Source organism: Salvelinus namaycush, chromosome 5, assembly GCF_016432855.1.
Source record: "Salvelinus namaycush isolate Seneca chromosome 5, SaNama_1.0, whole genome shotgun sequence".
Classification (NCBI taxonomy): domain Eukaryota; kingdom Metazoa; phylum Chordata; class Actinopteri; order Salmoniformes; family Salmonidae; genus Salvelinus; species Salvelinus namaycush.
In genome coordinates this window covers 44,671,326-44,684,518 of record NC_052311.1, presented here as the reverse complement: position 1 = coordinate 44,684,518, position 13,193 = coordinate 44,671,326, and the positions used below count along the sequence as shown (strand labels likewise).

The 13,193-nt window shown below is 44.6% G+C and overlaps 1 protein-coding gene across 1 annotated transcript; it reads right to left on the bottom strand.

Annotated features, from left to right (window-relative positions):
* Positions 1-6,244: 6,244 nt before the first annotated feature.
* Positions 6,245-11,192, bottom strand: LOC120048324 (complement C3-like). The gene has a single exon (XM_038994210.1). It carries the CDS (start codon positions 11,140-11,142, stop codon positions 6,529-6,531), a length of 4,614 nt encoding a protein of 1,537 aa, XP_038850138.1. The 5' UTR covers positions 11,143-11,192; the 3' UTR covers positions 6,245-6,528.
* Positions 11,193-13,193: the final 2,001 nt, after the last annotated feature.

Below are 13,193 nucleotides of genomic sequence, written 5' to 3'. Positions count from 1 at the left end.
GCTCAGGCCCTGAAGGATATGCATATAATTGGTAACATTGGAAAGAAAACACTTTGAAGTTTGTAGAAATGTTAAAATAATGTAGAAGAATATAACACAATAGATATGGTAAGAGAAAATCCAAAGAAAAACCAGCCAGATTTATTTTTTGAGAGACCATCCTCAAGTATAAGGTCATACTGAAAATTAGCTCCCTGGATGCAATTCCTATGGCTTCCACAGGGTGTCAGCAGTCTATGTTCAACAAGGTTTCAGGCTTGTAACTTCAAAAACGAATAAGAAATCTAAGTTTTAGTACAAGGACACAGTCTTGGAAATTCGTGTTTGCAAGCACCATGAAGACAGGACGCACCTGCTAAAATCGGTTTACAATTGAACATACTTCTTTCTGTAAGAAATATTATAGTTTGATGACATTTTATGGTATCTGAGGAGTAAATAGAAACGTATTTTGACTTGTTGAAACAAAGTTTAGGGGTAGATTTTTGGATTCCTTTCTCTGCATGTTGAACGAGTGGATTACTCAAATCGATGCGCCAAACTAAACAGACTTTTTGGGATATAAAGAAGGATTTTATTAACAAAACGACATTACATGTTATACCTGGGACATTTTGGATGACAAATCTGAGGAAGATTTTTAAAAAGTAAGTGAATAATCGCTATTTGTGAATTTATGAAACCAGGTGGAAAAATATTTGATGTGGGGCGCCGTCCAAAAAATAATCGCATGGCATGTTTTTGCTGTAATAGCTACTGTAAATTGGACAGTGCAGTTAGATTAACAAGAAGTTAAGCTTTCAACTGATATAAGACACTTATATGTACCTAAATGTTTAATATCCATAATTTCTATGATTATTTATTTGAATTGCGCATCCTCCAGTTACCCCGGAAGTAGCAGGACACCTAGCCCTAACAGGTAAAAAAAAATCTAAATATATTGATTTGTACACTCTTGCATTCTCTCAACCAGCTTCACATGGAATGCTTTTCCAACAGTTTTGAAGGAGATTCCACATATGCTGAGCACAAGTTGGCTGCTTTTCTTTCACTCTGCGGTCCAACTCATCCCAAACCATCTCAATTGGGTTGAGGTTGGGTGATTGTGGAGGCCAGGTCATCTGATGCAGCACTCTCCTTCTTGGTCAAATAGCCCTTACACTGCCTGGAGGTGTGTTGGGTCATTGTCCTGTTGAAAAACAAATGAATGTCCCACTAAATGATAGTCCCACAAACCAGATGGGATGGCGTATCGCTTCAGAATGCTGTGGTAGCCATGCTGGTTAAGTGTGCCTTGAATTCTAAATAAAATCACAGACTGTGTCACCAGCAAAGCACCCCCACATCATCTCCTCCTCCATGCTTCACGTTGGTAACCTCACATGCAGAGATCATCTGTTAATCTACTCTGTGTCTCACAAAGACACGGCGGATGGAACCAAAAATCTCAAATTTGGACTCATCAGACCAAAGGACAGATTTCCACCGGTTGAATGTCCATTGCTCGTGTTTCTTGGCCCAAACAAGTCTCTTCTTCTTATTGGTGTCTTTTAGTAGTGGTTTCTTTGCAGCAATTCGACCATAAATGCCCGATACACACAGTCTCCTCTGAACAGTTCTGCAATTTCTGAGGCTGGTAACTCTAATGAACTTATCCTCTGCAGCAGAGGTAACTCTGGGTCTTCCTTTCCTGTGGCGGTCCTCAAGAGAGCCAGTTTCATCATAGTGTTTGATGGTTTTTGCGACTGCACTTGAAGAAACTTTTATAGGTCTTGAAATTTTCCAGATTGACTGACCTTTATGTCCTAAAGTAATGATGGACTGTCGTTTCTCTTTGCTTATTTGAACTGTTCTTGCCATAATATGGACTTGGTCTTTTACCAAACAGGGCCATCTTCTGTATACCAACCCTATCTTGTAACAACACAACTGATTGGCTCAAACTCATTAAGGAAAGAAATTCCACAAATGAACTTTTAACAAGGCAGGCAGCCTAGTGGTTAAAGCGCTGGACTTGTAACCGAAAGATAACAAGGTCAAATTTGTCGTTCTGCCCCTGAACAAGGAAGTTAACCCACTGTTCCTAGAATTTGTTCTTAAACTGACTTGCCTAGTTAAATAAAGGTAAAATAAAAATACCTGTTAATTGAAATGCATTCTAGGTGAAGCTGGTTGAGAGAATGCCAAGAGTGTGCAAAGTTGTCATCGAGGCAAAGGCTGGCTAATATAGAATGTTAAATATAAAACATATTTAGATTTGTTGAACACTTTTTTGCTTACTACATTATTCCATATGTGTTATTTAATAGTTTTTATGTTTCACTATTATTCTACAATGTAGAAAATAGTACAAATAAAGAAAAACCCTTGAATTAGTGTAACGGCAGCCTTCCTCCTCTTCGTCTGAAGAGGAGGTGTAGCAGGGATCGGACCAAGACGCAGCGTAGTTAGTGTTCAACATGATTTAATCAACAAGACGAAAACGTGAACACTTACAGATAACAAATGTGGCAAACCGATACAGCCCTAAGACAGGAAACAACCACCCACAAAATCCCAACACACAACAAGCCACCTAAATATGATTCCCAATCAGAGACAACACAAAACACCTGCCTCTGATTGAGAACCATATTAGGCCAAACATAGAAACGGACAAACTAGACACACAACATAGAATGCCCACCCAGCTCACGTCCTGACCAACACTAAAACAAGCAAAACACACAAGAACTATGGTCAGAACGTGACAGTACCCCCCTCCTGAGGTGCGGACTCTGAACGCACCCCCTAAAACTCTAGGGGAGGGTCTGGGTGGGCATCTGTCCGCGGTGGCGGCTCCGGCGCTAGACGAGGACACCACTCCACCATTGTCTTTGTCCCCCTACTTAGCGTCCTTTGAATGGCGACCCTCGCCCCCGACATTGGCCTATGAACCTTCACAAAGGTCCCCACTAGATTGAGGAGACAGCTCAGGACAGAGAGGTAGCTCAGGACAGAGAGGTAGCTCAGGACACAGAGGCAGTTCCGGACTGAAGGGCAGCTCCGGACAGAGAGGCAGGTCTGGACTGAAGGGCAGCTCCGGACTGAAGGGCAGCTCATGACTGGAAGGCAGCTCATGACTGGAAGGCAGCTCATGACTGGAAGGCAGCTCATGACTGGAGGGCGGCTCATGACTGGAGGGCGGCTCATGACTGGAGGGCGGCTCATGACTGGAGGGCGGCTCATGACTGGAGGGCGGATCATGACTGGAGGGCGGCTCATGACTGGAGGGCGGATCATGACTGGAGGGCGGCTCATGACTGGAGGGCGGCTTTCTATGTTGTGTGTCTAGTTTGTCCGTTTCTATGTTTGGCCTAATATGGTTCTCAATCAGAGGCAGGTGTTTTGTGTTGTCTCTGATTGGGAATCATATTTAGGTGGCTTGTTGTGTGTTGGAATTTTGTGGGTGGTTGTTTCCTGTCTTTGTGTTTTCTCTGCACCAGATAGGGCTGCATCGGTTTGCCACATTTGTTATTTTGTTATTTGTAAGTGTTCACGTTTTCGTCTTGTTGATTAAATCATGTTGAACACTAACTACGCTGCGTCTGGAGACACGCACCTCAAGGCTAGTGCGGGGAGCAGGAACAGGGCACACTGGACTCTCGAGGCACACTATAGGCCGTCAGAGCCGCCCGTCTGTCCCGAGCCGTCAGAGCCGCCCGTCTGTCCCAAGCCGTCAGAGCCGCCAGCCAGTCAGGAGCCGCCAGAGCCGCCCGCCAGTCAGGAGCCGCCAGAGCCGCCCGCCAGTCAGGAGCCGCCAGAGCCGCCCGCCAGTCAGGAGCCGCCAGAGCTGCCCGCCAGTCAGGAGCCGCCAGAGCCGCCCGAGCGCACGCACCTCAGGGCAGGGGCGTGCGCTTTTCCGCATAACACAAACATTCCGCATAACACAAACATAGAAACGGACAAACTAGACACACAACATAGAATGCCCACCCAGCTCACATCCTGACCAACACTAAAACAAGCAAAACACACAAGAACTATGGTCAGAACGTGACAATTAGTAGGTGTGTCCAAACTTTTGACTGGTACTGTATGTTATTTTACTCAAGCTATGACGTTGAAACAATGACATTGATTCAAACATACCATTTTCCAATTTAAAACAATTTGTTTCGTTTTGATTAGAATTTGATTAGAATTATTTGTTCTCTTTTTAGGCCTCATCAAGTAATGAATTTAATCTTGCTTATTGACAATGGTTGGCATGTCCATGCTCAGCCATAATGCAGTTTACAGTAGGCCTAGCCCCTATATCAGTGATAATGAGATTGAGGCCATGCAATTACTTAGAACAATGTGCAAACTGGTTCTAGTTAGCCTATTTGGCAAAGATAGGATAGGTTTATAGTTTGTTATTTCGTTTATGTACGCCATTTAACAAACTATAACAGACTAACATTGGAATTGGAGTTGATTCCATGGCAATACAGAAAAAACTGTAAATACACAACCTCAAGCAACCACACATTTCGCCATGGAGCATGTTCTGATTGGCCAGTGAGAGGCCAAGCCTAGACAGACCGACAACTTGTTAATTCATCAAAACCCAGCACTTTCGTCCCAACTCCAGCAAGTGAGCCGATAATTGTGATAGGGAAAATAGCAAAAATATTTTTGACACAACCCTGAACCTGTAGCAATATTACCTGCGCTTAGATTTACCATTGCGTTAGGTTTGTTAAAATAATAAAGAGTATTACAATGTGTTATCTGTCCATTCTCTCGGCATTGTGACCAGATTTCCTGGTCTTTCCATAGGCAGGTAGCCTACTGGTTAGAGTGTTGGACTTGTAACTGAAAGGTTTCAAAATCGAATCCCGAGCTGACAAGGTAAAAAAAACGAAAAAACTGTTGTTCTGCCCCTGAACAAGGCAGACTGTTCCTAGGCCGTCATTGAAAATAAGAATTTGTTCTTAACTGACTTGCATAAATAATCAAATTAAAGAGAGATATTGTCAATCATTTCACTTTTGCTAAAGTATATTGATGAGTTAAATTGTTTTACCAACCAGATCTGTACACTTGTAAGATGTCCAGATACAATGCAGTGTAGGCCGTCATTGTATATAAGAATTTGTTCTTAATAACTGACTTGCCTAGTTAAATAAAGGTTAAAAACAATTATACAAAAAATTCAATGCATGCCTGACTACCTCTGGATGTGGTCAGAAAGATCTGATTACAATTAGTTCACAATGTGTTTTTTGATTGTGTACACCTGTAAAAAAATGTGGACACAATCAGAATGTTGACAAGATCACGACAAAGGACGCATGTCAGCACCAGGCTTTGTCATCTGGGTTCAGTGTGTGTGTGTGTGTGTGTGTGTGTGTGTGTGTGTGTGTGTGTGTGTGTGTGTGTGTGTGTGTGTGTGTGTGTGTGTGTGTGTGTGTGTGTGTGTGTGTGTGTGTGTGTGTGTGTGTGTGTGTGTGTGTGTGTGTGTGTGTGTGTGTGTGTGATCCCACTACAACTGTTGTCTGCTAAAATACATACTGCATATCTCCCATGATGACATGTCTGTAAAACAAAAGCTCAATGACGGAGACACACTTCCTCCTGGTAAAGGTCAGTGTCCTTTGTCTGCACCCCTAATGTCAAAACCTTGCTCATAATATATGAACCCCTGATTATGAATGATCTTGTTTCTATAAACAAGTTTCCACATCGGTAAAAGCAGTGATGAAAGTGTCTATTACCCTGACTGATTTGTATACAGTACATCTTATTTGCTTAGTGCCATATGGGGAAGGAGAAATGTTTGTTAATCCTGATCGCATTTGGTAAAAACAATGATGAAGTGCTGAAAGATATATAGTACTCTGACTGACTTGCCATATGGACCAGAATGAGATATTTGGACATTTTGGTGCTCAAATAGTGAACAGAAACAGTTACCATCCCACTCAACCTTAAACTTAAATGTCTTTGTTTGGTGTTTAAAATAAACAATTAAATCCCCATAATGACTGGTGATATGCACACAAAGGAAAGAGACAATATGTTTTTTAATGCTTTATTTCATGCTTATTACAGCAGGCAGGGTCATTTTAGTGCAAAAATAACGCCATAGAAATGTGACTATGTCATTGTAATCAATGACAATGACAACTGCAAATGGCACACTTAAATGTATGTGTGCCATTTGCAGTCGTCATCATCATATGTTAACTTTAAAGATTTTTTTGATGTTGATATACACGGTGTACATCATTTACTGGTCAATTTCTAACAGAATATATTCCAAGTGGGCAAACTCATCTCCATACATTCTCTAGGTTACAATGAGTTATGACAGGGCACGCAACCTGGATTGCAATGCTACAAAAAAGTAAATTTAACAACGCAAGAAGAGAAACTAAACAGGGCAGCCGAAGGTTGTGATCTGGTTGATGAACTCATCAATGCCCAGACAGACTTCTCTGTAGTTTCTGGATGTGCACTCTTGTTGTGAGGGCCAGTACTCTATCCATGTCTGTTCTCCTAGGACAGCACCGTAGTGTTGCGGTTGACATCTGGCTCATCTTTCTTCTGCATACTGCAGCTCTCTTCCACACACGTGCATACGTCTCCAAGACACAGTCTGCTCAGAGTACCACCCTCCCTCTGTGGGTGGTAGAACTTCTCACAGGGCTTCTGGTTGTAGTATTCATATACAGAGACGGCAGCTGGCTGTAGAACTCCCACTTCCTGTACTCTGTGGATCTTAAAGGAAATTCTGTATTCTAACTCACGAGACACCTTGTCCAGATATAGGATGAGAGATCCTCTTTCAGATAGAACTTTGTACATCTCAAACTTCTCTATGTAGCGCTCCCTCCCCGTGGACAACCTTTTCAGATCGTCTGTGTCTACAATGAAGCCGGTCAGCAAGCCGATGTCCAGAATAGACATGGTCGCATCTCTCTCTGAGTTACGATACAACACCTCAATAGTGAGCATAAATGACTCCTTGGCGTCCTCGTGGCTTGTTATGTTCATTTTAGTGAGGGTGACAGAGAGGTCAAAGCTTTCACAGTCACTGTCCTTTTCCTCTGGCAAGGCATAGTACAGTCTCACCACCGACAAGGTCGCCTCACCACTTCCTGAGGCTTTTACAGTCAAGTCCTTGTCTATGGACTTGACCTTGTCTGTACGAGTGTGGAACTGGTTCTTGTTGTTGATGTACCACCTAGTGACTGATGCCCTGCCTGCCACCTCTAGGTTGATGTTCAAGTCAAAGTCTTTCAGGTCCTTCACGTGGCTCCAATACTCAGCCACAGCCTGGAAAACCATGATGATGGACTGTGTGGATCTGTATCCCTCTCGCACCGTCTTCTGCTTTTTGAGCCAACTGACTATGGGACCGGCCTCTTCGAAGGCCTTCACCTTGACCAGGGCAAGCAGGGCGTACGACGTGGCCTCCAGCGTGTACTGGTGACCACCAGGGACTGGCCAGTGGTCCAGCTGTGGAGAGGCGAACTTCAATAGGGTCTCCTTGTTGAGTTTCCCTGCATTGGCCAGGGCATAGGAGGTCATAGCTACAACATAGGGGTTCGTCTGGTGGGGCAGACGCTGCTCGAGGTACGCTACTGCTTTAGCCATACTGTCTTGTAGGCTGTTGACAGACTGCTCACACAGTGAGCTTGCTTCCTGCATGGCGATGAGAACAAAAGCTGTCATGGAGGCGTAATTGTCCGATCCCCTCACGTTACCCGTCATGTCTGCGTGAATGACAGGAGCAAACTCATTGAAGATTCCATCTGGCTGTTGTGTGCTCAGGATCAGCCACTTGACAGCACTGCAGATAATGTTTTCCTGAACACTGATCAATGTACTGGACATGGCAAACACCTTCACCACGTATGCTGTCAGCCAGGTGCTGCTCTGTCTGTGGACCCAGGCAGCATAGGAGCCATCTTCTTTACGGTAGGCCAGCTCACGTTGGTAACCAATTTTGATGTACTTGATGGCTGTGTTCCGTCTGTCCAGGCCAATATCCTCCCACTTTTTGGTGGTGTCCAGGTAGTGCGTAGCAATGACAGGCAGGGTCATGTAGATCATGTTCTGTTCACCAGACCCGACTGGCTGAACTATCAGACTGCCCAGAGAGTCTCCACTGATGGCCTGCTCCTCCAGCACACTGGTCTGCACTCCACCTGTCACACTGATCAGTGTGTCAGCATCAGAGTTTGGCACCTGGTTTCGGGGGACTCCCCTGATTATGTGTGACGTCTGCTTACCACCATGTTTAGTCGGGTTCAGGAGTACGTTGGTTTCCATCTTGACCAGCACTCCCTCAGCCACAACGCGCAGATCCCTCTTCACCGCGTCATTGCTGTCAGAGTTTTTCACAGATGCCTTGACCTCAATGGCGTGCATGCCCAGCTTCATAGGGATGATGACATAGGGGACAACCCAGGTGGACATGGGGTCCATGTTCACTTCCTGTCTGTACTTACCCTTCTTGCTTGCCGAGCTGCACACCTCGCCATTCTCCATCAGTTCCACACGCACAATGATGGGGTCTTCGCTGTAGTTGTGGAGGATTGCTTTGACCTCCAGCTGTTCGTTGCGGACGGCTGTGTAGGGCAGCTTGAGGTCGATGAAGAATTCCTTTAGAACTATCATCTCAAACGGATCTGCCACACAGATGCCATGAGTTTTAGACAGGCTGATGGCTGTTATTTCCCAGGTGGTGATGGAATCCTTTAGGATGATGTTCCTTATTACAGATGTGGACTCGCAGTGCTTGTCTTGGGCAGGGCATTCAGGAAGATTGGTGTCCCCCCACATCCAGCTCTCAGGGAAATGACTACGAGACACAATGTCTTCAGACTGCATGTACGCATCATCATCATCATCATCATCCTCACTGCATGAGAGCAGCAGTGCATCCTGTTTGGATTCTATCTTCTTGGAGGCCATCTCAGTGCAGCAGACAAGGAAGGCTTGGACGCAGACGTCCCCATCTGTGATGTACTGGGCCCGTCTGTCACAGGTATATCCCATGGTGTTGTCCCTCATCCCGTCCACACAACACACCTTGGCCAGACCATTGCCCTTACTGGCCATACTAGTGATGACGTCACTGATGGTCACTGCTCGTCTCCGCCTAGAACTAACAGGACAGCTGGGGTCTGTTCTGATCCCAGTCCCTTTAGCAGTGTTGGTCTCAAATACCAGACCAGCATCGTAGAACACGCCCATATTGTCTGCTCCTCCTCCAGCTGTACAGCCTGTATCATGCTTCTCTATGGTGTTCCAGATCTTGGCCTGTGTGAGACGGTGTTTGCTGTTGAGAACGTAGACTCCCTTGTCTACAGCCACCAGTCCTACTTTAGCTCCCGGATCTCCAGTGATGGTTAGACTGAAAGCCTTACGAGGCTCATAGGATGCCTTGGGCCTGGTCGATGTCACTTTCAGCGAGCCCATGCAGGAGACCTTGATGTCAACCCAGACAGAGTCTGCCACCAGGTCAGCTGCTCCCACATGGTAGTACGCTACGATGCGGAACGACGGAAGCATCTCCTTGGAGACAGGCACTGACAGTGTCACCAGTGTGTTGCCCTGTCTTTTGAATCGGCCCACTTTCACCAGCTGACCTCTACTCAGGAACATGTATGTAAGGTCATGGATTTTTATGGGGGTGAGTCCCAGGTTCAGATTGATCTTAATGGGGTCTCCTATCTTCAGCTCATTAGAGTCAACCCAGACATGGAGAAAGTTCCCGGTGGAAGTTCTGTAGGGGAGAGCCTTCATGGTGGCCTCTGCCTGTCTGTTGGGGAGGATCGCCGGGTCCTTGGTCTTCACAGTGATTGCCAGCTCTGTGGCTGATTTCACGGTGTTAAGTGATATTTTGGCAAAACCGTTGGCCCTGGTCACCCCTTTAGCATTATCTGGAGTCACTTCAATCTCCACTCCACTTGCTGGAGAGTTGTCGGGATTCGTAATGTAAACAGAGACGTCGAAGGGCATGCCAGGTTTGAAGTATTTGGGCGTTCTCTCGAAGAGGATGGTGTATGGCGAAGTGACAATCTGGATCCCTCTCTTCTCTGCCTCTACCATTTCACCCCCACCCTCTGTTAACACGCTGACTGATACGAAGATGGACTGTTTGACCAGATCATGGATTTTGGCGAAAGTCTGTGTGATGTGTTCCTTTTTCAGACAAGCCACTCCTTTACCTTCTTTGATCTCTACTCTCTGCAGAGAGGCAGGGAAACTCTTTTTCTCGTTATCTGTTGTGATGACACCAAACACCACATAGCCTGTCCCTGTCACTTCCTTACCGTATAGATACTTGGCTGTGATGTCAACAGTCAGCTTGTTGTCGTCGACGTAGAAGAAGGCTTTAGCTGGGTTCAGACTAACCTCGAAGCTGGGCAGAACATACTCCTTGACCTCAAAGTCAGATGAGAAGGTATTTTGAGGAGTGCTCCGGAACCTCGTGACTATATGCCATGTCCCGAAACTAACGTCAGGGAGGATGTACTGTCCAGATTTGACTCCCTTGTCTGGGTTGACGATCTGCCTGAAGATGGTGATGTTTTCAGGAGTCATGATCTCCACAATGACTGCGATATCTTTGTTCTTGGTGACCTCCTTGTCCTCAAATATCTCCCTGGTCAGAGGCTCCAGGCCAGGAGTCATAGAGAACACTCTGTAGTAGACGGTGCTGGCCGGAGTGTAAATGGTCTTGTCAGTCTGGATGAAGATGTATCCAGACTGGAAGGAGACCAGGACAACCTTCTCCAGGAGGCGGTCAGGGAACTGGGCCTGGAGGACCACATACTGCTTCTGCTTGGGGTCATCCACAAAAAAGGTCTCCCCTTCTGGGATGACCAGTTGTGTCATAGCCTGGAAGTTGTTCGCTTGATCCAGAACCACTAATTTAGAGACTAGCTCTTTGCTCTGCGTAGGGTGGTTCTTCACCATGATCTTAACATTCAGGGGACCTCCTGTATGGTCCTGAGATTCCACAAAGATGTTCTCATTACTGCCCACACGCAGCAGGTTAGGAGCTGACAACACTTGTAGTGCAGCTCCATCAGATAAGGTAGGTAAGGAGAGGGCTACAGCCAGAGCGGCCAGACACAGCAACTTGCCGACCCACATCTCCACCGCTGATTCTGGGTCTGTAATAGTGCCTTCCCTCTCCAGCCCTGGCTTTTATCCTGTCTAGGGTTTGCTCCTTCTGTGGGAGGAGTTTCAGGGGTGAATCCACTGTGGGGTGCGTTACTTCCCAGCAGTAGAGTTGGGTAACCAGCGGGCTTGATAAGAGTAGTTGGAAAGTCCACTGTTAAGCAAAACAAACAGCTCAAAATCTATCAGAGAGATATACAGGTTGGAAATGTACTGGACCTGTGGAACTTCTGTGATTTATATATAACTACTGAAACAAACAACTTAATAATACAAAATGGCACAAAAAATATATATTATTTATCAGCAAATGGACATGGATGTGCTATTATCAAAGCCGAAGCTAACTAACTCCATTAGTTCAGATCTGGTTTTAAGACAAGTCACCTGGTCATGCATGATACAGTCACTGTCAAAACAACAGAAACACCTTAAATCCCAAGTAGAGCTCGGTGTATCTCATAATGAGTCATTACACACACACACACACACACACACACACACACACACACACACACACACACACACACCACACACACACACACACACACACACACACACACACACACACACACACACACACACACACACACACACACACACACACACACACACACACACACACACACACACACACACACACACACTCAGTCAGTTCTATAATGATGTATTTCTCAAATAATCTTGTTACCATGGCTTTGCTATGAAAGTGCTTGCAATCAACTAACGTTGAACACCTGGCTGAAACAATCCGAAACAATGTACCTATTTACTGAACACCAACTGCCATGTTTTCTTCATTATCTGCACAGTCAAGTGGTTGCATAATTTTTTTTAAGGCCTACAGATGCATAGCACAAGACCTATTGAGAAACATCCACCTGGAAAACTTACATGGCAAAGTCTGATGAGTGGAGGTTACTCACCAAGGCTACTATAATTAACTACTGTTCCTTCAGAAAGTATTCATACCCCTTGACTTATTCCACATTTTGTTGCATTACAAACTGAATTCAAAATGGATAAAAAAAATAAAAAAAGATTCTCACCCATCTGAACACAATACCCCATAATGATAAGGTGAAAACATTTTTGCAAATACATGCTGAAAAACATCCCCACTGCATGATGCTTCCACCACTATGCTTCACCGTAGGGATGGTGCCAGGTTTCGTCCAGACGTGACGCTTGGCATTCAGGCCAAAGAGTGCAGTCTTGATTTCATCAGACCAGAGAATCTTGTTTCTCATGGTCTGAGAGTCTTTTAGTCCCCTCCTTCCTCTACTCTCAACACCTTCCATCTATCTCTGAAGACCATCCAGTTTCTATTTGCCATATATTTTTCAGCTATGCTGTTTCACAATTGTTTTGAGCCTATATACATTTTATGGACACAGTATATTTTACATTAGTTATCTTGTAATTGTTAGTCACACCCATCAGTTTCACTCAAACCCCCCATCTATCTCTGAACACCATGCATTTTTGTGTTTTATATGCCATATATTTTTCAACTGTGCTGTGATGTTTCACAAAAGTTATATTCTGCTAATTTTGCATTATTAATAGGAAAAAAATGTTGGTCGCATTTCTATGTTGAAGATTAAAAAATAATTTGGTGCATTTTCCCTCATATTCTATCCAGTTCGCTTTATTTTTCATAATATATAACAATTGATCTTTCTTGAGTATGTTCCTCCATTTCTTTTTGTTTTTCCTCTAACGTATTATGTGCCTCTGTGGTTCAGTTTTTATTGCTATCTATCTGTACTGTTAGTCCAACTATTCCTTTGTAATTCTGAATTATTTTGACCTAAATTGCTTTTGTTTAAAAGATGAGTATTGAATTTCATGGCCTCTAAAGGCACATAAAAAATGTCCCATACAATAAGGGGATCTGCTATACCTACAGTTCGTTATGTCGGAAAACGTCAGTTATAAAATATTCTGTCCTGGTTAAAATCAAGTTGTCATCCAATTTGTTTTTACAACATCCTTGCCCACGTGGACATTCTGTAAGAGTA

Excerpts from the sequence above, each read along its gene's own strand:
- LOC120048324 (XM_038994210.1), bottom strand. The coding sequence starts at position 11,142 with ATGTGGGTCGGCAAGTTGCTGTGTCTGGCCGCTCTGGCTGTAGCCCTC.